This window comes from Carlito syrichta, unplaced genomic scaffold (genome assembly GCF_000164805.1).
Source record: "Carlito syrichta isolate Samal-C Ts95f unplaced genomic scaffold, Tarsius_syrichta-2.0.1 Scaffold305696, whole genome shotgun sequence".
NCBI lineage: Eukaryota > Metazoa > Chordata > Mammalia > Primates > Tarsiidae > Carlito > Carlito syrichta.
The window spans coordinates 278,079-302,458 of NW_007249792.1; the positions used below are offsets into that span (position 1 = coordinate 278,079).

Consider the following 24,380-nt stretch of genomic DNA (forward strand, 5'->3'; position numbering starts at 1 on the left):
ACATCAAAGGCACAACTGGAAATATCAGCACAAATATTGAGAAGAATAATGATGATTTTCAGGCCTTTTCTTTAAATAAAATTGTAAGAGGAACTAATAATTTGTCAGTACATTAATTAAAATAAAATATGATGAAAATTATGTGAGATATATTCTTCAAAAGGTATTTGAATTTGAACAACAGCACTATAATGAAACTCCTTCCATCTCTATTTAATTGTGTGAACACAGTTGCTCGAATTAGAAATAGCATTTTGTAGGACTTTGTTTCATTCTTTCAAGTAAGCCTTATCCACAGGCAATTTAGCTAATGGAATAAAAAGAAGCTCTGTCTATCTCATGTGCATTATATTTTCTATTTTAATATTTTTCAAAATTTGAGATATATTTATGTTCTTTGTCCACTTGTGAGACATTATATTGTTAATTTAATTCAAAAGAAAAATGTTAATACTTAGAGTCTTATTGCCATAGGATATTTTAAATAAGAATTAAATAAATATACATATTTTATTGCAGAAGTGTATGATATTCACCAATAAAATACCTTGAAATATAAAACTTGTTATATTAGAATAAAATGGTTTGGAGCAAGTTGAATAGAGATATGAAAAAGCAGATATTCAAAAAATACAAAATTTCTGACTGTTAAAATTTCTGACTATTCTTTATTATTTTAAAATATTATGGTGAGTACAAAATTCCTGTAATACTTTGATTCCTTTGCTGTAATTTAAAGAGGGATATAACTTTTAATTTAAAAATTTGAAATTTGTTGGGTTTGGTGGCTCAGCCTGTAATCCCAGCACTTTGGGAGGCTGAGGCAAGTGGATTGCCTGAGCCCTCAAGTTCGAGACCAACACGGGCAACTTCGTGAGACCTCGTCTCTACAGTAACTAGAAAATTAGCCAGGAGTAGTAGCACACACCTATAATTCCAGCTATTTGGAAGGCTGAGGTGGAAGAATCACTGGAGCCCAGTGTGTTGATGCTGGGTTGGCCATGAGTGTACCACTGCACACCAGCTTGGGTGATAGAGTAAGACTCCAACTCAAAAAAAATTTTTTTTAAAAAACTTATACTAGCCGGGCTCGGTGGCTCAGCCTGTAATCCTGTGCCTTTGGGAGGCTGAGGTGAGTGGATTGCCTGAGTCCACGAGTTCAAGACCTGCCTGGGCAACTTGGCGAGACCTCATCTCTACAATAAATCAAAAATTAGCCGGGCATGGTAGTGCGTGTCTGTAGTTCCAGCTACTCGGAAGGTTGAGGTGGAAGGATCGCTGGAGCCCAGCAGGTCGAGACTGCGGTGGCCAGGAGCAGCCACTGCACTCCAGTCTGGGCGACAGAGTGAGGCTCCAACTCAAAAAACAAAACAAAACAAAACAAAACAAAAAACTTATATTATGCTGGAAATTATATCCTTTGCAACTACTTAAGCATAGAATAAAACATTTAGTTGCCAATTTAAACATGAAAGGATATATAACTTTCCAAAGTTTTTCAGAAGTGCTTGAGTGACAAAGGTTGAAATTTACTGCTCAAGTTATGGAAGACATTCACTTGACACTCAATAGATAATCCTTGCTCCCAAGACCAGGGCAATGAAGAGTGAGTTGGTGGGAGGGGATGGAGTACATACAGGGATTTGTGGGTTCTGAGTTTCTACTTAACCTCTAGGTTTGTATTCTGGGAAGGCACAAAATTCTGAAAAGGCAAAGAACACACATACATGCTAGTGGTTTTAGGTTGAGAGGCTCTCCAACTGTCTGCCAGAATGATGCAGAAATGGCAGAAAAATTCCTATTCCCCTAAAATGTGTTTGAATGTGGTAGAAAGCTTGCCTTCCCTGAACAGACTTGCAAGGGGAATAAGAGACAACTCAGAAGACACTTGTGAACTGATGACAAAGTTAAACATAAAAATAATATCATCATAGATACCAATATAAATAAAAGACATCAAATATCAACCAACAAATTCATATGTAATCTGAAGTAAGAGAGACACATTCAACTGAAAGAAATGGTTTTGCTCTCCTGATTGTAAAATAATAGCACACACTGTAATAACTTCACATTATTAGTTTACTCTTCAAAGACAATCACTTCAAGGGATAGAAATTTTATCATTCCAATTTTAAAGCAACAATTAATCAAGATGGACTAAATAACTTTCCAGGTTATATCATTTATACGTGGAGAAGCTGCAATGGGAACTTGATGCAGAAACTAGGATTCCTTTTGGAATAATAAATACACTGAACATAGCAGGTTTGAGGATTTGTGAGTGCATAATCTACAGAGACACACATACCTAGGTAGACACTAAAACATTGCCCAGACTCCAATAATATGTCAAGCTGGTGTGGTTTCGGTGACATTGCCTTTATTTTTTTGTGTCCTGTCACCTGTTTTTCCTATTCGTGAGACAAGCTGACCATCAACATCTAACTCAGCTTACAACTGCCAGTTCATATCAACTGAAAAGCGCTTTAAAGTTCTAGTTTCTGTTTGACTATCCATGATGGAGAAGAAGTGAAGATGATTATAATTTATCCCAAAAACAGTACAAAGAAAAATATTAAAACATATAACTTCTTTTTCCTATTTAGAATTGTAAGAATAACATTACAAAAAACTAGAAAGCTGGAAAATTACTTTATCTCATATGCCAAGAATCATTTGTATATTGAAAAATATCCAGAGAAACAATAGGAATAGTCTTTTTTCATAATTCCATTATATATCCAGTTTGCCTTGCAGAAATAATTACTTTTTTGATCTCATAAAATCTTTGAGTCATTTTTTTGTACAAATAATTCAGAGAGAAAAAACCACTTAAGGAATAGAAATGTGTCCTGTTTTTGTACTTGGGGATTGAGAGGTAACCTTACATAGAATAAACAGTTGTAATGTGTTTGTTATAATGTCATTCTTTAATAGCACATTATGTAAGTAACACTCAAGCATGGCAACATAATAGCCCTGAGAAATACACAATTTAAACTATGTAGAAAGTAGTATTTTATGAGGTGAATAGACAAATACATTAGAGTCACTTGAATGAAGATGGCATTTTTAAAAAAATCTTGGAGCTAGTTCTTCCAACTCTCAATACCTATATATTATGAGGGTAATATTGTTATGAAGCCATAAGTTTGAAATGTATACCAGAGATCTCTTAAGAAAAAATGAAGTTCAGCAATTGGCATGTAAATTCAATTTGTTTTTAATTTTGCAGAGGGGCTTGTATTATTGTGCAAATGGTGGTTTGTTAAAAGGATGGTATGATAAACTTTTAAGAAACATTTATTTCCATAATAATCTTCTATGATTTTGTAATCATGCATGGAATTTAATAAAATTCTCAGTGTCTCTGGTTAAATAAACATTTCTTCATACTTAGTCTGCTTATTTTTTTTGTCCAGACTTAAGCTTTTTAACAGACTGCAAAACAAAACAATGTCTCTTTTAACTTTAGTTAACAAAGTCAATGTGAGAGACAGTTATCTTTAAAAAAATCATTTACTTAAAAAGACAAAGTAACAGCAATACATTAAAATTATAAGACATACATTAGTATTTTAAAACTAATGTTAAGTTGAATAGAAGCAAATGAGATACTGAGAAATAGTCAAGCATTTAGGGAGCAATGTAGAATCATTCAGTCAGAAGCTCTGTTGAGACGACTTGTTTCTTTTTTCTCCACTCACATTATTATACATTGAGAGCCCAGAGGCAGACAGAAGAAAGTCATAATAGTTCTGTCATTCAAGTGTGTTGACAGAATTATGACAACCTGTGGTAGCTTTACCCTCATTTTTATAAAGGCTCATTTTACCAGGTAAGGTGTTACATGATCTAATGACTGCAGGTTCTCCATCTAGATCACTGTCCTTTAACTTAACCTAGAACACAGCTGAAAGATTCTTTTCTGTTCTAGGAAGATGACGCCTTCTGAATAAGGAAATGTTAAAACATGTATTGAATACTTACTATATGAAATGTTCTGTCCTAATGCTTTACTGGTATAAAATTGTATATAAAACTAAGGCAGAAAGAAACTGAAAAAAAACCTTCTGAAAATAAGACAGTGACCTTGGATTCAGATCCAGGTAGCCTGTATTCAAAGCCCATGCACTCATATATAAAGTATTCTTTTTTCTCAATAACTCTATTGATGTGAATTAATGTACAATGTTAAACAGAAAACAAATATGTACTTTTTGCATATGTATACAATATTTTGCTATATATACCAAAAACTTATAATATTGGATGTCTCTTGGGTTGGGACTTGGATAAATGAGGGCTAGAGGAACTAGGAGAGCTTTGCTTATGCATCTTTCTGGAAGTTTAACATTTTGAAATATGCAGATGCATTACTTTCATGAAGATGGATAAATCAATCTTTAAAAATTTAGGAATTCAGTAGATTCTATCATGTTGGCAAGTAATTTAACCCTACATCAAAAATAAAAGCTATGAACATCCTTGAGGAATTCAACATATTTTATTTAGCTAGGTCAATGATTTCTTCAATATCCGGTTAAATTTTGGTGTGACAACTACATTCAGTTTGTTTTCTTATACAGAGTGAACATTCACTGTAACGACAGTTTCATCGTGCTAAAACCTATTCACAAATCTACACTTGAAAAAAAGTGCATTTCTAGGAAATTTTATATACAATACAAATGGAAAATGTATGAAGTCATTGAATTGTCAAAGTACACAAAATCCATCAACCACCAATATCCAATATACATTAATAAGATTTTTGAGAAAGAAAATTTCTTTACATTCTGTAGGGTTATGTTGAAGAAGAATTTCTATAGTTTTAAAAGAAAAGTAATAAAAATATACACAATTTCCATAATGTTCAAAATAGAAAGTATTAAATAGCACAAATAATATTATAAAACTGAACATCCTTATTGTCTATCAGTTAGGCTTACATGAAGCATGGGGAACTGTGACTCTAAAACAATTTTATGTTTAACTCTGTACCTAGAATAGATTGACCAGAAACACAGAAGATGCTTTTGGCTCCACAGTGACACATGTCTCAGTTTGTGAGCATAGAGAAGAAAAGAGTTTAACTGCACCTTTTAAGCAGGCAAACCATTTGTATAATAAACTGCTTGAAAAAATACTTTAAAATTATACATATTTGGCAACCCCTTTGGGTCCTCTCCCACTATGGGAGCTTGTCTGACCTCTCAATAAATTCTGCTTTCAAGAAAAAAAATTATACATATTTGGAACAGTAGATTTTGCCATCATTTTTGTTGTATATTTTAACTGCTCTTTTTGCCACTTGAGGTCTGCCCTGACATGATCATAATTTACCACTACTTAAATAATAAATCATATTCTTAGATTCTGATTAATGATCACATAATTTTGACAATGATTTTAGTTCTTGAGGTTTTATATTGCGATGCTTGTAAAGGCAATACATCTAACGTGATCACCTTCTTCACGATTAACTACTAATTAAATATTTGTATAGATGTGATTAGGTCTATGGTGCAATTTCTGTTTTCATCTGAAAACATGAAAATATCTTAAAAGTAAATAAAATGAAAAAGCAAAAGACGTGTTTTTAAAATATACATGAGAACATGAAAAAATTTTTCATATTTTTTTGGCTAATTTTTATTGGAGCAACTACATTTTAGTATTAAAATATTCTAATCAAAATATCCAAACATACAATTAGAAGATAATTGTTGTATTCCTCACAAAACTTCCACATTTACATTTATAGACCAGTGAACAATGTACCATTATTCTCCTAAAAGATAGAATGTTTAATTGTATTCATATTACTATTTTCCTTTCTAGACATAATGAGCACCTCATCATCACAATCAAAAGATCATAAAATATGAAATATTGACTTAAAAATCAGTATGATATCTGAGCTTGGTTTTAATAAATGTAAGAGATAATCATTGCGCTTGAGTACTGAGGTGAAAAACTAGCCACATTTGCTATAAGCTCCTCTTAATAAAGTTTCATTTTCTACTCTGATTTTTCTTTTTTTTTTTCGTTTTTGATGGCTTCACCCCTTATAAGTTTAATAATTCAAAAATGTTTTCTTCTTATATTGTTTAATTTGTCACACAGACTAGGAAATTAGAATAAAAATAGTAATCATTAAACATTGCAAGATTATATTATTTGAGTCTAAAATAACTTAAATCACTTCCAACAAAAGAAAGTGCATTTGTTTGGAAGGTGATAACATAACAACATAAACCTAACTGCTTCACTGATATAACTTGTATCAAAGATTTTCATGGTATAGGTTACTGATTTTGTCTTTCTGAAACAAGGAAATAAAGGTCAATGACAGATATCTGCCACAGATAATTTTTATAGTTTTCACAAAACAAACAACATAATATATTTCACTGGAAGCATATAAACTCATCATGTCTCTTCATGAATGAGTCATATTTTTAGACAAATTTTAGATGCCCTCTTCTTTATCTTTTATCTATTTTACATATATTTTCATAGCCACTCTGTGACATGTATTTATGTGACTTTTACTATGTGAATTTGGAACTTGTTTTCAGATATAAAATCACTGACAATTAGAAATCTAAAGCTCGACAGCAGGGAGAGAACATACAGGGTTTGGCCCTCGTTCGATTGAAGGATGTAACAATTCTCATTTTGTAGCTGTCATATTGATTTTGAAGAAAAGGTGAATAAAGACATAAATAAAATCTGGGTTAAGTTAAATATTTATATGCACCATGAGGACCATGACATGTCTAGTGCTAGTCAATATCATACAAGAAAATGCATGCTCATTTCAGTTCATGAAAAACTCACTTTAGGAGTGAGTGATCACCTTTTTCAGGAATTTCCCATGGGTAAAACACAAAATTCTTTGCTCAAAATTTGATCATTGAAGGTAGAGCATTTGTTACTGGAAGCAAAAGCCCCATGTACAAAAATATTATGACTCTGGCAACTGATTCCTCCTGTTTCTACTTTTCCGGCTATTGATGAGAGCCTTTAATTTGCCATAGTCCCCTCTCATTTTTTGTGGTTCTTCTCCCTGTGGATGTTGCTGCCGAGTGTCTTTACAGTATTGATTAATCATCTGCATTTCGGAGTGGCTAAATGCTCCCATGATGTCCTTCGGGTGGAAGGGTAAAGCCCTCACAGAGCTGGCCCAGGTCCATGGAGACCATTTGTCTGTCACAACAGCTACCATTTCTGAATCTAAAACTTTGAAGTTGATCTTGGCTATGGTCTGCTTGAAACTGTTTTCTGTTGCAATGCAGTGATACAGTCCTTGGTCAGAATCTTGAACAGAGCGGATCAGGAGTCCTTGCGAAGTGGCTATGATTCGTTCATTCAGCTTGACCTAAAAGAGACACATTAACATTTCTAAAATGAAACACTGTATTTCCTAAATGATTATGACCAACATATATAGAATATTGTTGACTCACAGATTTGGAAAAACTATTGAGTACTACTTAGCTTCCTTCTCAGTGGATATGGAGTTTTGTTAGTTCTATTTGCCTTTTGTTTGTTTTTAACTTGGGAGATCTGAATCTAGTAAAAAAGAGGGTGAAGATATTATTCATATTGGCAAAAACAGCTTACAGTGCTTTCCCTGGATAGAAGTAGTTTCTTCACATATAAGCACAGAATTTTAATTGCTTTTGAAATTGGAATCATAGTCAAAATATATTAATAAAATTCAGATAATTTAAAATATCTATTTCACTCTAGAATTCTAGTCTGTTATATTTACAAAAATGATCACTTACTAGAACATAAAGCTACAATTAAAAGGTGAATTTTATCTTTTTTCAATGAGTGAATATTCTTCGATTAAAAAATACATAAGCAGAGGCAGAGTTTTGAACATTATCAAGGGCATTTCCAATTATTCCACAATAAAGAATGCCTAAAAATGAGATAGAATGTCATTGTCTTGTAAGTCTTTTTTTTTTTTTTTTTTTTTTTTGAGTTGGAGTCTCACTCTGTTGCCCAGACTGGAGTGCAGTGGCCGCTCCCTGCCACTGCAGCCTCCACCTGCTGGGCTCCGGCGATCCTTCCGCCTCAGCCTTCCAAGTAGCCGGAATTACAGGCGCGTCCTACCACGCCCGGCTAATTTTTAAAAATTTATTGTAGAGATGAGGTCTCGCCTGCCCAGGCGGGTCTCGAACCTGAGGGCTCAGGCAATCCATTCACCTCAGCCTCCCAAAGGCGCGGGATTACAGGCTGAGTCACCGAGCCCGGCTTATTTTGTAAGTCTTTTAAGTGGTTTTGGTTTCCAAGAAAAGCTGGGGATTAATATTTAATAACTTTATAGGCTTATACTGGAAAATGATCATCTGCTGAATATCAGCTACATGCTTAAAATTCATCTTCCTTATAGTTTCAGCTATAGTATTGCCAATAAATAGATAAAAATCTAAGTGGTAAGAAGTTCCTTGACATGCATATACTCTTGAGTACTCTTTCACTGAAGAAAAAATGAATTTGACCAAAATCAAAAGAAAGTAATGTATGGGAAATCTTTTTCTAAATGATAAAATTACGTGCAAATAGATAAGTTATTATTAATGAAATCCAAATCAAAGGTCAATTGTTTTTGATAAAAAGTAACACACAAAGTACAAAAAAGCAAGTATAATATTAAAAGTCAGACACTAGAATAGAAGTAGAAAAGAGAGAGTCATTAGGGGAAAGTAAGAAAATAAAGCTTTGACAATGATTAAATTTATTACATTTAAAAGTGCCTTAAAATAAATTTAAACAATATAGAAGTGCATTCACAAAGTAAAAAAAAAGAAAGTTTTCCTGTTTGTACAAAATTTGGAACATTTCAAGTCTAATTTGATAATATCCACAAAACATGAAATTTATCTTGACGATATACTCTCACAAGTAGCAGATATTTGCTTACATGATGCACTTGAAAATTAAAACAACAAATAACCTAACAAGTATATGGCTTAAACAAAACAAAACAGAAGTTAAGTCATCATCATATAATGGAATACTATGCATCCTGGAAAAAATAAGGTAGCTACACATGTACTGATATTGGGGAAAGGGAGAAAAATTATCAAGCATATTTGGAGGAATATATAACTATTGGTAACAATACTTCTAGAAGTGGGAATAAGTATTGAAGTGGTGGAGGGCTTTTTCACTTTATGCTATTCAATATGAACTATTTCCATTTGCTCCATGAGTCTTTATTATTTGTCTTAACTTTTATTAAAAAAAGAAGTTTAATGTTTACAAATTAGCAACATGAGAAATAAGTATGTGTTTGCCTGAAATAGTAAGGAAGAATCAGGATAAATTTCATAAAATATTAACAGTTTATTTATTAGGTAAAGAGTAAGTGGAATTGTGTACTGCTGAAATTTTGAACAAAAGAGATTATCATAATTTTTAGAATTAAATTTGTTGTGATCTTAAATTATTACATTCTTATGCTTTTGAGATTGGAAGACAAATCAAAATAGCAATATTTGAGTCACCACATTCTTGAGTGTTCTGAAATAGAATATTAGAAACATCACAAGAGAATAAGTTGATCACACATTCCATTTCAGATTTTACTATTAAATTTTGTGGCATGTATTTATACCTATACATTTACTTTTAATTCATAAAAATTACTTTCACTTATATATTATTCTATTCAACTTCCTACTGAATAAAACAAAATTATCTTATCCTTATTAATTAATCCCTATTTGAATATTGCTTACTCAATTCACAGACATATATGTAGACATTTTCTGGAAGGATTATTCATGTACATGTTTACAAGCTTTAGTCTATGTACTTACTTTTGCATGACAATCAAAATCACATATTATTACTTCTTCCTCAGGTTACTTTGCAAGGCAATTATTATTATAATCCATATCCATTCAAAATAATTGAAAATTAAGTATATTGTAAAAATTTCAAGACTGTTTTGATGAAAGATTTTACAGCAAAGAAAGTAGATCTCAAATAAATAATAATTTTTACTAATAAAAATTTTAAAAATGTTTTTAGTATTATAGAATTCTGGAGCAAAATGGGATTCTGAAGTCCATTAACCACATCTTTACTCCAGTTACTTAAATTTCCTCTTATGCAAGTGGCCATTCTGCCTAAGGTTTAATATTCCAGTAACAGGGGACACAATTTCCTAAACAACTGATAACCTCTTCGGATAGGCAAGATTGAGAGTTGCAAAGTATTTTCTCACATAGAGTCAAGGTTTATTTTGAAAAATTCAATGCAGTATCTGTGTTCAACAGCTTGAGATGCTATGCTCTCTATACAGTCTTAATTAACTTGATTCATAGTAACAAAATTGCCCACAACAGCAGAATACAAACAGATGCAGAAGGCTCTATTTTCCCTTTGGCTCCATCAGACTTTACGATGCACTAATAGTAGTACATCGCAGACTTCCCTAAGAATTCATAGATACATATGTATTTTTATCTTCTCATTTGTCAGGACATGACATCAATATTGTGGAATTCACTATTTAAAACATACCACACTATGCCATTTTACAATGTCTCCCTTATAAAACACATCTTTTCAATCAGTGAAAGATTACAGTAAGTGTCCTTTTACTTGAAGATGTACGGCTTTTTCCATATCATGAAATAAAGGCGGTGGTCCCATAAACAATGATTCTATATATTACCTAACCAAAGTATGAGATTTATGAATAATAAAGCAATGGAAACAGATTACCACACAGCAGAAAAATGCTCTTTGCCATGAAAGTTATAGTTCTTGAGGAAAACCACCTTTTTTTAAAAAAAAAAGTCCCCTTTTATCTTGTGAATCACACAAAGGTGCTGTTGTATAAAAACTTGGCTTCTGGATTTGCACACATCTTGTTTCTTTTACAAATGCTTCCTCACATCAATACCACTGCCTTCGTGCCCAAGTTCTTATTTCAATCACCATGTTAGATATGTGAGCAGGCAGGGAGAATTTCTAATTAATCTATCAACTTTTAGGACAAAGGATTTAAAGAAAATGGCACTTGTCATCCCAAAGACATAAAAGGATGTTCGTATGCCTTTCCTTTTTCATGTGATGTGACCTCACTGGGGCATGGTGATTTAACGCTCTTTCCTAAGCCCTGATGGATCCTTGCTGTGCTGCGTCACTCACCTCTTTCCTCCTGTCTTTGTCCTTCTGTAATAGCCACTTGATAGATGCCTGTGGAGACTTGGGGGCACACTCAAGAAAAGTGGTGTTATTTTTTACTCCATACTGAACAATTTCAGCTGCATTTCTATATGCTGAAATACAAACATAAAAGGAGAGAGAGAGAACAAAATGGAATTTAGAGTATGTTCTCCTATGTAAATGTTTATTTCTCTATAATTTGTGAACTATGGCAGCCAACTAAAAAAGTGATAATTATTAAATAAGAAAATTATTACACATTGTTTACTGACTTTGTTTAATGTAAAGGGAAAGAAAGACTATTGGTTAATTATAGTTACGTTGATAAGGGAATCAACATTTATTCAAGAATTACTCAACACAAAGGAATGCACTTAATATCACTTTGGATCTTAATCATTATAATATGCTTATATTATTTTTTCAGGTTTTCACAGCTGAGTAAACTGAGGCTGTGAATTATGAAGAAATGCAGTGAAAGTTAGTGATAGGTGTTAGTGAAGCCAGGTTTATCTCACCCCATACTCAATATGTTATTGAGAAATTCAGAAGTACTGGGAAAGGACAGAAAGCAAGGTGTGGCTCAGTGAAATGCAGTTGAAAACACCATATTTGGAATCAGAGGAACCTGGAGTAAAAACCTTTTGATTCACCACTGCTGGCTGTGCCTCAAACTTACTCATCTCTAAAACATGAACTACAACATTTTTAGCTAGTAGGAAAAGTATAATAAGATGGTACCTCCATGTCAGGATTACTTGGAAGGAAGGGATTACTTTAATTGCAGGACACAAGGCAGGATTGTCAACAGTACCAAGAAACTGTAGCACGCCTATATTCATAGCAGGATTATTCACTATCGTCAAAAGGTGGAAGCAATCCGAGTGTACAACAATGAGAATGTACTTAATGCCCCAGAACTGTAAACTTTAAAATGGTTACAATGTAAATTTTGTTATTTATATTCACTGCAACAAAAAGTGCTCTTCTATGTGTCCTTCAATAGTACATTTTAAAAAGTAAAAAACTTTTTGTCAGAAAGAAAGTAGTCGCTTAGGAAATCTGTCATTGCAATCTATGTGAAAGATCTGCCAATTAATGTACCCAACACATATTTTTCACAATTCTCAGTATACATACAAACACATTTAGCCTTTAATTACCTCATATAAATATCACAAATTTTCTTAGTGAGTATTTCTTGAAGATGAAAGGCTTGAATCTATTATAATGTTTCCCTTACTGAAGTGTGAGAGGGAGTATTGCTACTGTTTGCCAAAACTGATCATTGTTCACTTGTAATACCTTTTAGGTTAAATCCTCTGCATTGTGTCAGTGGATTTCCATGTCTCACATCTTGTCTTCGGCTCCTCCTATAAGGAGGAGAAGAGTTATGGAGAATTAACACTGCCAATTACACCACATCTAAAACATAACATTTTAAACTTTTCATCTTTTTGATTGCCAAAGCTTTCATTAAAAAAATTAAAAAGAGTTCTGATTGTCTGATGTAGCTATCTCACATTTCTCACTGAGTTCATCAATAATAGAGTGGGCATTTATGCTCACTTTTAGATCTGAATAAGTTCAGTCTCTTCCCATCTACCACTTACGATGGAACAGCTAGGGATCTCCTATCATAAGCATATCCTGTGAAAATGCTAGATTCTATAATTAATAATGCAAACTTTTGTTTAGAGACATTCGTAAAAATTTTTCTAATATAATAATCTCAAAAAGAATAAACTCACTAGTTTTCCTTCTTATAATTGTTTGTCTTAATTTTTTTTATTTTTTACAATGACAACACTTTCTAACGCTTCCAGCTATATTAAAACTTTTCTGAAACTAGTGATAGAAATCATGAATATTTAATAAAAAGTTAAGTAACACTAATTATTTACTAGAATAATCATTGCCCCCAGACTCTTTATTTTGAAGAACTTCAAGTCTACAGGAAACTATATATATGAGTACAAAGGATACTGGCATACTTAGATTCACAAATTGTATTTTGTCACATTTATTTTTTTCTCTGACATATGCAAATATATATAATGTTCATAGTGTGGACACACTTCTCTGAAAACCTTTAGAAAATCAGTTACAGACATGATAATACTTCACCCTTAGATATTTTAGCATGTATTTCTCAACAATAAGTAATTTCTCAATATAATAATAATATTATTATATGGAAGATACTAATACTTACCTAAAATATTGTCTAATGCACACTCTATATTAAAATTTCCCTTGTTGACCCCAAAATATTCCTTATAAACTTTTAAAAGTTTACCCAGATCCAATGAAGTTTTATTCTTTGCATTTAGTTGTTATGTACTACTAGCTAAAGCATTTAAAAAGAGTTATGTATTTTTAAGTTGATCATTATTTATGTAAAAGTTTCAAGTTATTTTTATTCTAATTATTGAATTTCTGAAACTTAGATTCACTAAGTCTCTTACTTTTAATTGTACTATATAGTGTACTAAATCAAAATAGAACAACTGACATCCTCTGAACAAGCCCTCATGGACACAAACAGTGTCCTAAGTGAGAAGGAAGGCGATTCTCTTTAAGTATTGGGAGCACTAAGCTAAATGGACTGTTTCTAGCAATGCTGAAAAGTATATATGAGTGAGCATAATACTTAACTGGGCCAAATGTTAAGTCTTCTTAATATTTTTACCCTTAAAGATAATAAAACATTTAGCAAGAGAAGAAATATTAAAATCACAGAGTAGTTTTAAACTTACAAAGCAAAATAAATCTCAAAGTTATTAATAATGAAAAAAGCTCATTTTAGAGCTATAGATAATAGTTAATACCTTTGGTACATAATGAATGGTATCCAATTTTGTATCACTTGAGTATTTTTCCCCTAAAAGTCACATGATTCTTATTAAATTATATGTGTCTATACACCACATACAAAAAATATGGAAATGTTAGTCACTCAGAAAATTTGATTAAAACTTACTATACAAAAGGGATTCAGTAGTCAGAAACTGCCCAGGAGGTCACATAACATTAAGAAGGCTACCCAATCTCAAACCAGGTAAAGAGGGGACCAAAGGTAGGCCCAAACTTTACCTGTACGAAGACTACTTGTATGCCTAATCCTGAATTGTACCCCACATCTTTAAAATAAAATAATTTTTTAAAAATCTTAATGAGGCCCCAAAGAGGTAACTATATTTCTATATTTAAGCAGATGACTTACTAATAACATTTTGGGGTGATATGTGGCTAGATACCACTTAAATAGATATGTTGAAGCAGTGAAAGATGGGGTTGATGTTATATTTAAAAATATATTTCAATTAGTCAAAAAGTTTTCTATCTTGAGGAATAAGAATATCTTATTCCTCAAGATAGAAGAATCATGTGATCTACTCACAGTTTTTATATTGTGATGGAGTAGGATAAAGTGACAAATAGTATTCCTTGTTATATCTAATAAGAGAGGACACAAATTGAATACTAATGTGATTTAAGAGGATACTATGAATGGAAAGAATATTTACACTCACATACACTGTATGAATAAACAATCAAAAGGCAATAATAAATTATTACTTTAATACTAACTTTAGAAAGGGCTTTAAGGCATTACATTATATATACGTAAAACTGTCTACAGGAAAATGAAATGGTGGAAGAATTGAACCAGCACTTTAACAATATCTCTTAAAATGTTAGGCAGACCCTAGCTTCAAGAATTATACCCCTTCTTGGAGGTAGATGTATCCAAAGTGAACCACTGCTGAAAACCAGACCAATGACTTAACTCGTGATGTAATTCTGTGTTAATTGCATTAAGCAGGAAGCAACATCTCTAAGTTTTACTTGTAAATAAAAGGAAAACAATAACACTATATGAAGCCATAATAGAGTTTTAACTAGAAAAAAAAAATAGCAAGTGCTGCCTTCCATCAGAGAGGAACAAAGCAGGTAGAAAAGGAGATGCAGTTGAGGTAACCTTAATAATATAATTGCATAATTAAATATAGAGTATATGTAGCAGATTGTATTGTTTAAAAGATTTGTTGCCCCCTCCTGTTGGGAGCCGACCACGGAGGCCCACTGAACGTTAGGGATCAGGAAGGGCCATTGACCCCGAGACCACTAGGATGTGTTTGGGAGCTATTGACCCCATTTCCTCCCCCTTTCTACTCAGCACTAACCAGATTAAGCTCCTGTGAGCTCAAAACATAAAAACTCTGAGACCAGAATGAACACAAGCTAACTTTAGAACCTCATTACTACCATTCTTCCACAAACTGCAGTTTTGGCTTTCACACAACTTATAATTCAAACTCGTGTCACATCTAAGAGCCTGAGTATTGGTCACAGGCTTCTGGGTCATGATCTTAGAATTTATTGAAGGTGTAAATTGTAGAATATAGAAGACAGCCATTTTGTTGAAAGAATGCGGCTGGGTTACTTGCAGGTAGCCCACTGTGAAATTTGGACTGGGCCACATTCCAAACATTCTGGTATGGGCCACTTTCGTTTGTAAAGTAAATACTTAAGCTTCTATAGAATTGTTTAACTTGGTATAAATCAATCAGTTTAGGATGAAAAAGGTTTATAGAATATATCAGTCACGGATCAGGTTATCCTTTGTTATGGGATTTTAAGATTATCATACGAAAAGGGTTTAAAGGCAATCATGGATTAAGTTTTCATGGATTAAGGTTTCTGGTGGGTAGGGGATGCCCCTCCTACATCTGACTTTGTGTATAAAAGACCCGTTGTAATTCCCAATAACACACATTGCTTCTGTACTAGACCGGAGTCCAGTCTCTTTCTTTCTCTCTCTCTCTCTCTCTCTCTCTCTCTCTCCTTCCCCCCAGTCGCCGGTGCCATCTCCACCTTTGGGGTACCCTGAACCCGGCTGGAGCTGGTCTCCGGCACCATCCCTATTGTTGGATTCTATATCTCTGATTCACTGCTATCAAGCATAATCATGTGATTTGCTTTGGCAATAAACGTGAACAAACATGTGAAAACAAAAGAAAATATGATTAATACTGTACTATACTCTAGATTATCTCCCATATTCGGTTTTTAATTGCATTGCTATATTTTAAAATCCAGCATTATTTACCTCCAGCCAACTTGAGAGCAAATATTATCTGAGCATCACGTGAGAGTTCTCATGACTGACTTGGTCACTTTCAGTCATATAGATAAGCAATATCATTCACAATAGTTAAATTTATTGTCTTGTAAGCCACACTATGGTTTATTCATATATACAAACTCTCAAACTGGGCATTTTGAATTCACAGTATCATGTAGCTTCCAAGACATTTGAATCCAGAAAATTACTGTTATGTCTAGGCTTAAATCATGGGATCAGCAAGGCAGCCATTTGAACCTCTTGTATATGTAGAGTCCCTCTAAGGCATTTATAATCCATCACAAAAACATGCTGGTAGGCAGAGTAATACTATATTGCACATAGAATTGGGAATTTGGCTCCAATTGTCAGTGTTTTTTCTATAACAGTCAATTCCTTTGGATAAACAATGAAATCACTTTCTTCTTGTATAGAAAAGATATTTACTTGTAGATTGAACAGATGATCTTGTCTTAAAATAAAGTTTCTGACTACATGTTTAAATCCAGAATAAATAACATTAGAGACTAAATTGTAATACTTGATACAAATGTACAAATACATAAGATATTTAAGAGTATAAAGGAAAGACATTATAATGCTTACTGTAAACCAAGTTCTTTTAAGACAGAGAGTCAATGATATTTAACTACTTTATTATGTCAAAGTATTGTTTCCATTGACTTCCAAGAATAGTCATACTTCTCTGTTTCCATACAAATGACGTGTTTTTGCTCTTTATTCCTATAAATGTCTGAGTGAACTATGTGTTTTAGTTAAATAGTGTAATCAGAATAAGATCAGGGAAGTTAACACTATTAAAGCAAACAAATATGAAGAATCTTCCAAATGATCATTTAAATCAGTACTATTGATTTAAAAAGAAAATAAATACTACATTTAGAATTTAAGAAAGAGTTGATTCATTCAGCAACAGCTTTTACATTCACTCTAAGTATATGCTTAACTAAGTTCAGAAAAAATTTGGAGAATTTAGCAGTCTAGGTACTTTTAGTAAAGCTTCCAATATTCTAGTCAAAGGTGAATATGGGTAGACTCAGATGTATTCACTTTTGACTAGAATATTCTGGCTCTTCACAATAGAATTAAAGCTCTGCTATAGAAAATCAAAATAACTCTTTAAGCAGTTATTACTCTCTCAACCCTTGATGCATGGTTTAATACCAATCATGATATTGTAACAGTAAAAAGCAGCAAGATATACTTCATTCTTTGTTTAAAAAGATATTATTGGCTGGGTGCTGTGGCTCACGCCTATAATCCCAGCACTTTGGGAGGCCGATGCTAGAGGATGCCAGAACCCACTGGTTCAAGTCCAGCCAGGGTAACATGATAGGACCTCGTCTCTACAATAAATCAAAAAATTAACCAGGCATGGTGTTATATGCCTGTAGTTCCAGCTCCTTGGACCGCTGAGGCAGAAGGATCGCCTGAGTACAGCAGGTCAAGGCTGTGGTGGCCATAAGCATGCCTTTGCACTCCAGTCTGGACAACAGAGTGAAACTCTGACTCAAAAAAAAAAAAAAAAAAGAAAACATTATTAAGACTATAATTTATGGTGGCAGGATGACAATGTGGAACTTATGTTTATGTGCACATTTTGGAAAGGATAACTAGGGTTATATTGGTGAAGAATATACAATCAAATCAGTCAACGCATATTTCACCAGAAACTTCTGAAATGTAAAAAAAATCTCAACTATGCAATGATAGTCTATATATGGGTTATGGAATTTTACTTGATAAATATTCTATGTTAAATAAAAATGTGTATTGGTCAACGCAAAGGTCATTGCATGGAAGGAATACTGATCTCCAGTTCCCTCACTTTATATAGGAGCGAGTAGACCCATAGGACTATGGCAAGATTCCCATTCTAATCCCCACAGTACTTTCTTCTTTGGAGAGTGTAGTGCTTCAGCAGTAAACCTGCTAAATAGAAAGAAGATTGTATTTCAGGTGTTAGACATGCAAACTTTTAGAGTTTCTTACCAAAAAAAGTTCTGCATCACAAACAGTTATGATAATTTTTGAATATTGCTACTATCATATTTAGGGGTGCAAAATAAATATGATTTAAAATAGCCATAGTGGCCATAACAATCATTTTTAAATTTCAGAGTACATTTGAATTTGCCTGTCTCACATTCTGTGTCCAGGTTCAGACCTTCAGCTCAGTACAAAGATGGAAGATAACAGAGTAATGAGATTCAGAAATGCCATGTAGAAATTAAAAGAAGGCACAGACCATGGAGTCTTTGAATGCATATACAGAAGACTCTTGTTGTAAAGAGTGGGAGTTCTTTTCATTTCTCATGCTTTTATTTAGTCATTCATTCTATGGGAAAGATTTAAATTCATTGTTCCATGTTACTCTTAAGCAGTATGTCGTATTTATCTATTACTTGTGCAGGTAACACACCACCCATAATTAAATGATAACTAAAGGACAGCGGCATTGTGGGATGTAGTCACTTAGAGAAGCAGCTATCAGTCTTCCCCAGAGCAAGATACTGAGTGGTCTTTAACAAAGGCCTATCTGGGTGATGCTCCTTCAGAGTGGTTGGCATTCAAGAGTCTCAGATGTCCCTACCAACACAGGCTTCATTACTTCATCACTTCTCATGTCTATATACATAGAAGACTCTCAAATGATCATCCAGGTCACTCGTCTACTCCAGATTCATATTTCTAACTGCCTACTCTACAACCCCACTTGAGCAGCTCATAGGCACCATTAACTTAGCATCATCTTTCTCTCTACAAACTTGTTCCTTTCACCATCTTCCTCTTCTGTATCTACATATGTCTTAATGTTCAGTTCTGAGAACTTGGATCATATTTGACTCTATTTCTCTAACCTCCCAAAATACATAACTAGATTTTATGAGCTCTCTCAAGAATCTGACCACTTTTTGCCATGTTTACCCCAATCATTCATGTACAAGCTACCATTACACCTCACCTAGATTACTACAGTAGCCTCCTGTCTTGTGGTCTCTGCTCACTGCTCCTACACCCTGCCTTTAACCTCTTCCCAATCCGGGGCTTCAATGCAAGCCAAATCTACCACTGACCTTTTGAAGACAAAAGTCAAATATCACTCACATGTTCAAAAGCTCCCAGTCATTTTCCATTTAACTCTAAAGAAAAGTCTTTCAATTACATAAAAGCCCTACATCATCTGGCATTCTGACCTTATTTCTTCCTACCTATCATTTTTTTCTCACTTCAGTATAGCCTCATTAGCTTTGGTGCTGTTTCTTGAACAATCCTGGCATACTGCAGCATTAGAGATTTCTTGTTCCTCTTCCTGGAATGCTCTTCTGACAGACAATGTCTGGTGCTATTCTACGTCAAGTCCTTGCTCATATATTATGTCCACAATAAGGCCCTCCCTAATCACCCATTTAATGTCACAACCCCCGATCCCCACACATCCTACCTATCTTCTCTACCCTTTGAAAATTCATACACCTTATAATTATTTTACATAGTAGAGGTTTTCCTTATTGACTGTCTTTTCTCTTTAGAATTTTTATTCCTTAAGATAGTTTTGTGTCTTTTTGTTGTTGTTATACATGTTAGATGCCTAACTTCTAAAACAATGACTGGAAAACATCTGTACCATAATAAATATTTGTTAAACTAATGAATAAGAGGATCAGAATGCTCTTGACACTTGAAAGTGTTAGGGCTGTTTTAATATATGAAGACCTTCAAATGAATACAGAGTATAAAGGCTATAAACACCATCATCCCAATGCTTTACTAAAAAGATCTTTGGTGCTCATGGCTGCTACTCTTTGCTCCCTCTGCTGACCCTACTTTTCAAAGGTTTTGGCCTTGACACCCATCATTACCTATATCACTGTATGACTGAAATAGCTATGACCTTGGTTGACCCTGAGTTCTGCATATTCTTTGGTATTCAGTCAATTTTGCTACTAGTGGTTCCTTCCAACTTGGTGCAAATTAGTGCAGTTCCCCAAATCTCTGCTTAAATAAAAGAGACTTGACCTCAGACTGCCATTCTTTCTTAACTAATCAGCAATCACATATTCACCACTCTAAGGAAAGAACATGGTCATGGAGATTTTAAAAGCAAATCAGGGTACCCATCCTGGAACAATACTACCGTAACTTGAACTAGAAGAAGCATTCGATTACAAGATAATTAAGCAATGTGGAAAAACCCTAGGAAGGTAAGATTTAAGGATACACTGAAGCATATAAAACAAAAAAGACATAAATTAGGTTATGTAAAGAAGAAAACAAGTTAAATGCTACTTGAAATATCTGTTGGGTCCTTGGGGGTGGGGTGGGGAGTAGGTATTGCAGGGGAGCTTTTAAGGGTGAAATAAATCTTTCCAAAGTGCTTAACTCTGTAATTACAATGTCTATGAGAATTTCAAGTTTAAAGCAATGCCATTTTCTACATTAAAAGAATATGTGTGGTGCTAAGCACAGCTCCTACTTCTACTATTGTATGTGTGTGTTTTAAACAGCAACAGAACTGATTCTAATGACGTGGAGAGCTTTTGTGTTGTCTGGTGACATATGTTCTGATTTTTAGCTGAATGTGCAGTACTCACCGCTTCCCAGTTGGGTAGAATCTAGAGCAGGAATGGCCATCCCAGGCACAGTATGGGTCCCGTGCCAGGCAGCAGTCAGCACAGGCTGTGCCGTAGATGTGGCAGCGATGCAGAGACACTTGGGAAACCCCTTCATTGGAACTCACATACAATTGTTGCTGTTAAAGGAATGATGATGATTTATTTCAGATGTGGAAGTTAAAAGACAACTTTCAGCAGGAACACATTATAATGTATGCCCACAAACCCTTGGATTCATTTTGAAAGGAACTAAAAATGTGAGGCAAAACACAGAAGGGTATAAAGCCAAAATAAATAGAATTTTCCTATGTTAATATGCCTCTAACATTACCTCTTTCCTGTTTAAAAAAAAAAAAAAAGCTCAGAGTACCATGTAGAATGGTAATGTGTTTTAGACATTGGGATTCATTGTTCTCTCAGATTTGAGCAAATATATCACATTTTCTTTGAATGCTGTCTCTCAGCAAAGCACAAAAAAGCATTCATATTTTTCAAGTCTGCCAACACATTACTGTGTAAATTTGAAAAATCAGATTTAAAATAAAGAAATTTTAAGTTGAGAAAAAAAAAATAGGAAATAGTAAATAATGGATGAAAACATTGAGGTCACATGTCTTTGAAAGTAGTATATTACTAATTAAAACAATGTTAACATTATTTAGAAGAATATAAGTATTGATATTTAACCATGTCTTAAAATTTCTACTTGACCCAGTGAATTTCATCACCCTGAGGATGATGAATAAAGATTTAATCTTCCTTCATTTTTAGGATGGCAACAGTTTCTTAAGATAATATTCTGATCCCCTTAGCTGTGCATAAAATGGTTCTGAGGAGTTGAAGGAATGACTCTATAATTGACACTTAAAATTCTCTACAGGACTACTATAACTCAAGTGAGCAGAGAATTCCTAAGCTAGAACTTGAATAGATATGGATGTAAAGGAGTTTGTGCATCTCCCTGCATACATATATATTCAAAAATTAAATGATAGAGACACTTTTGCTATACCACCTATGGAGATCAACCTCCTAGATTCAAATTTCAACTTGACCACAAATTTACTGTGTAACTTTTATGAATCACAGTTTCCTCATTGATAAAATTGGTATACAGTTTTTGTAAGAAATAAATGTTATAAGGGCTATCCATACATAAAATTCTTGGAATTTTATGTGTGGAATTTTGGCTTATGTATGAAATTTTGGCTTATGTGTGAAATTTTGGCATAATAGTGTTCAAGAAATCTTAATTAATAACAGTAAAGTAAAACACCAATTAAGAAACTATCAATCTATAAGTTTTCAATTCTAATCATCTGAATCACATCTCACTCTATTCTATCTAATTATTTTATTCAGATCAATTGATTTTTCAAATACTGTGCTGAAATTGATTGATCCCCAGTTGAGACATTTAAACTAGAAGAAAACAACTGCATGCTTTGACAATAACCATTTGTCTAAAATGCTTAATAATAATTTAAATAATTGTTTATTGAGTAACTTAGGAAATAATATAGTAAATGTATCAGCTTCATAAAAATATTTGAGGATACTAGTTTCTTTGCGGAAAGGATACAGCAGTTTCATTCTTGATCATATACGTTTTATTAAAGGCTGCTATTTTCTGTTATATGGAGTGCAAGAACAAATTAAAAAATAAAGGAATGTAAAATAAATAATAAATCAGGAAACACTGAGATATTTAAATATAAAAAATGATATTAACAATATGTTGTCCTCTTACACTGAAAAAATAATGCAGTATGTAGTTTTACAAATGAATTTTTAAAAACCAAATAATCCTCCTTGCCTTGAATCTAGTTGTTTTAGTGAAACATTTTTAATTATCTACAACATAAGATGTTAAAGACAGATGTAATATGTAAACTACAAATAAGCTGAAACTTGTACATAGGGCTACTGTGTCACACGATTGGCTTTGTGTCCATTTTGCATTTTGCTCTGAGACTTTCTCATTCCATTAAAGTACTCTAAACAAAGGGCTTCCCTGCTGACTTCAAAGACAATTCTGACTTGAGATCAGCTCTCTAGGACATTAAGCAAAATGACGAATGGCTTCATGTTACTTGGGAAAATGTTTGTTATGCACCATACAAACATTTTTACAGATGAGATCTTCAGCTCCATTGTACCTTATTTATTTTTCCTCATAAAATTCGGTCAAGTGAAAAGAGTATAAGAGTGACTATAAAATACTACTTCATCTGTAACAGACCAAATATGGTGATGCACACTAAAATTATGTAATCAGTTGTGCTAAGACATAAAACCTTTATTCTATATTCTAAGAAAAATAAGTCACAGGCTCTTTCAGACAGCATTTGCTGAGCACTCACTTTATTTTAGGTAATTTATATAAATTAACTTGTTTGAGAGAAAGGCATTACTTTGCACACGTAGAAAGTTAAGTCAATGAACATAAATGCTTTGTCTAAATTTTATGGTTAGCTTGGGATTCAAAAACGTGGCAATACTACTCTGAAACCTATTCTACTTTGACTATGTTACTCTCTCCCTGAAAACTTTAGTTTTAAGATAACACCTTTGGAAGTTGGAAAGGTGCACGGTCATGTAGATATCGAATTGTGCTTTTCATTTCCATAATCTTTGTATATTTTCACGTGCAGGCACAAATCAGAAGATTAATTCGAAGATCTCTGATAATCATAGTCAAATATTTCTTTCTAAAATTCTGAACATTTAGATTTGAGACTTTCTGCTTTTTTTTGATGACATGTATATATCCTAGGAAATAGCACTTTTAAAAAATAAGCAGAAAAGAATGTATTGCACATTTCAAACATGTGACAACAGCAGGAGCTTAAAAGAGGATTGATTAATCATTCCAAGCCCTTGAGCATGTTGTGATGTTATGGTAGCCCAAACACAATGCTAAAATCTTCCCTTAGAAAGATTATTTTTATTTTAGTTGGCTTCATACATTGTAATATTTGAGAATATAAGATACACAAAATGTTGGAATATCTTGCTGCATATATGTTCTGACCAACTTTTATACAAAAATAAACCTACTCAGTCTTTCACTAATAGCTAGCAAATTCTACATCAAAATTAAAGATGATTTTGTGGTGTACTTTAAGCAGTATTATTTATTTTGTTAGTACTAAAACTAACTTTTTAATCTTTCACCTTAGCATAGGTATAAAATATACTTTTTCATAATAGCAAAACACTTTAATATGCAGAAATATAAAAATAGCTTAGTTTGTACCTTTTTGGATGAAATTTTCATTGTTGTTATGGGAGCATGATTCTAAAAGATTAGAAAATATCATGTTAGTTGTTCAAATAATCCTTAAAAAGAATTTTACATTCAAGAAATTTTCGTTCTTATGAAAACTCAAGAAATTATCATT

General features: G+C 33.1%; 1 protein-coding gene across 2 annotated transcripts in view; it reads right to left on the reverse strand.

Annotated features, from left to right (window-relative positions):
* Window positions 1-5,633: 5,633 nt before the first annotated feature.
* SEMA3C (semaphorin 3C) overlaps window positions 5,634-24,380 on the reverse strand; it is a 181,838-nt gene continuing 163,091 nt past the window's right edge. For both annotated transcript variants that reach the window (XM_008062412.2, XM_008062413.2), the window contains exons 14-18: window positions 24,236-24,277; window positions 20,956-21,113; window positions 12,514-12,581; window positions 11,191-11,321; window positions 5,634-7,390 (exon numbers count right to left, since the gene is read on the reverse strand). In XM_008062412.2, the coding sequence (XP_008060603.1) occupies window positions 6,977-7,390; window positions 11,191-11,321; window positions 12,514-12,581; window positions 20,956-21,113; window positions 24,236-24,277 (813 nt within the window). In that variant the 3' untranslated portion in view covers window positions 5,634-6,976. The remainder of the gene's footprint in view (window positions 7,391-11,190; window positions 11,322-12,513; window positions 12,582-20,955; window positions 21,114-24,235; window positions 24,278-24,380) is intronic.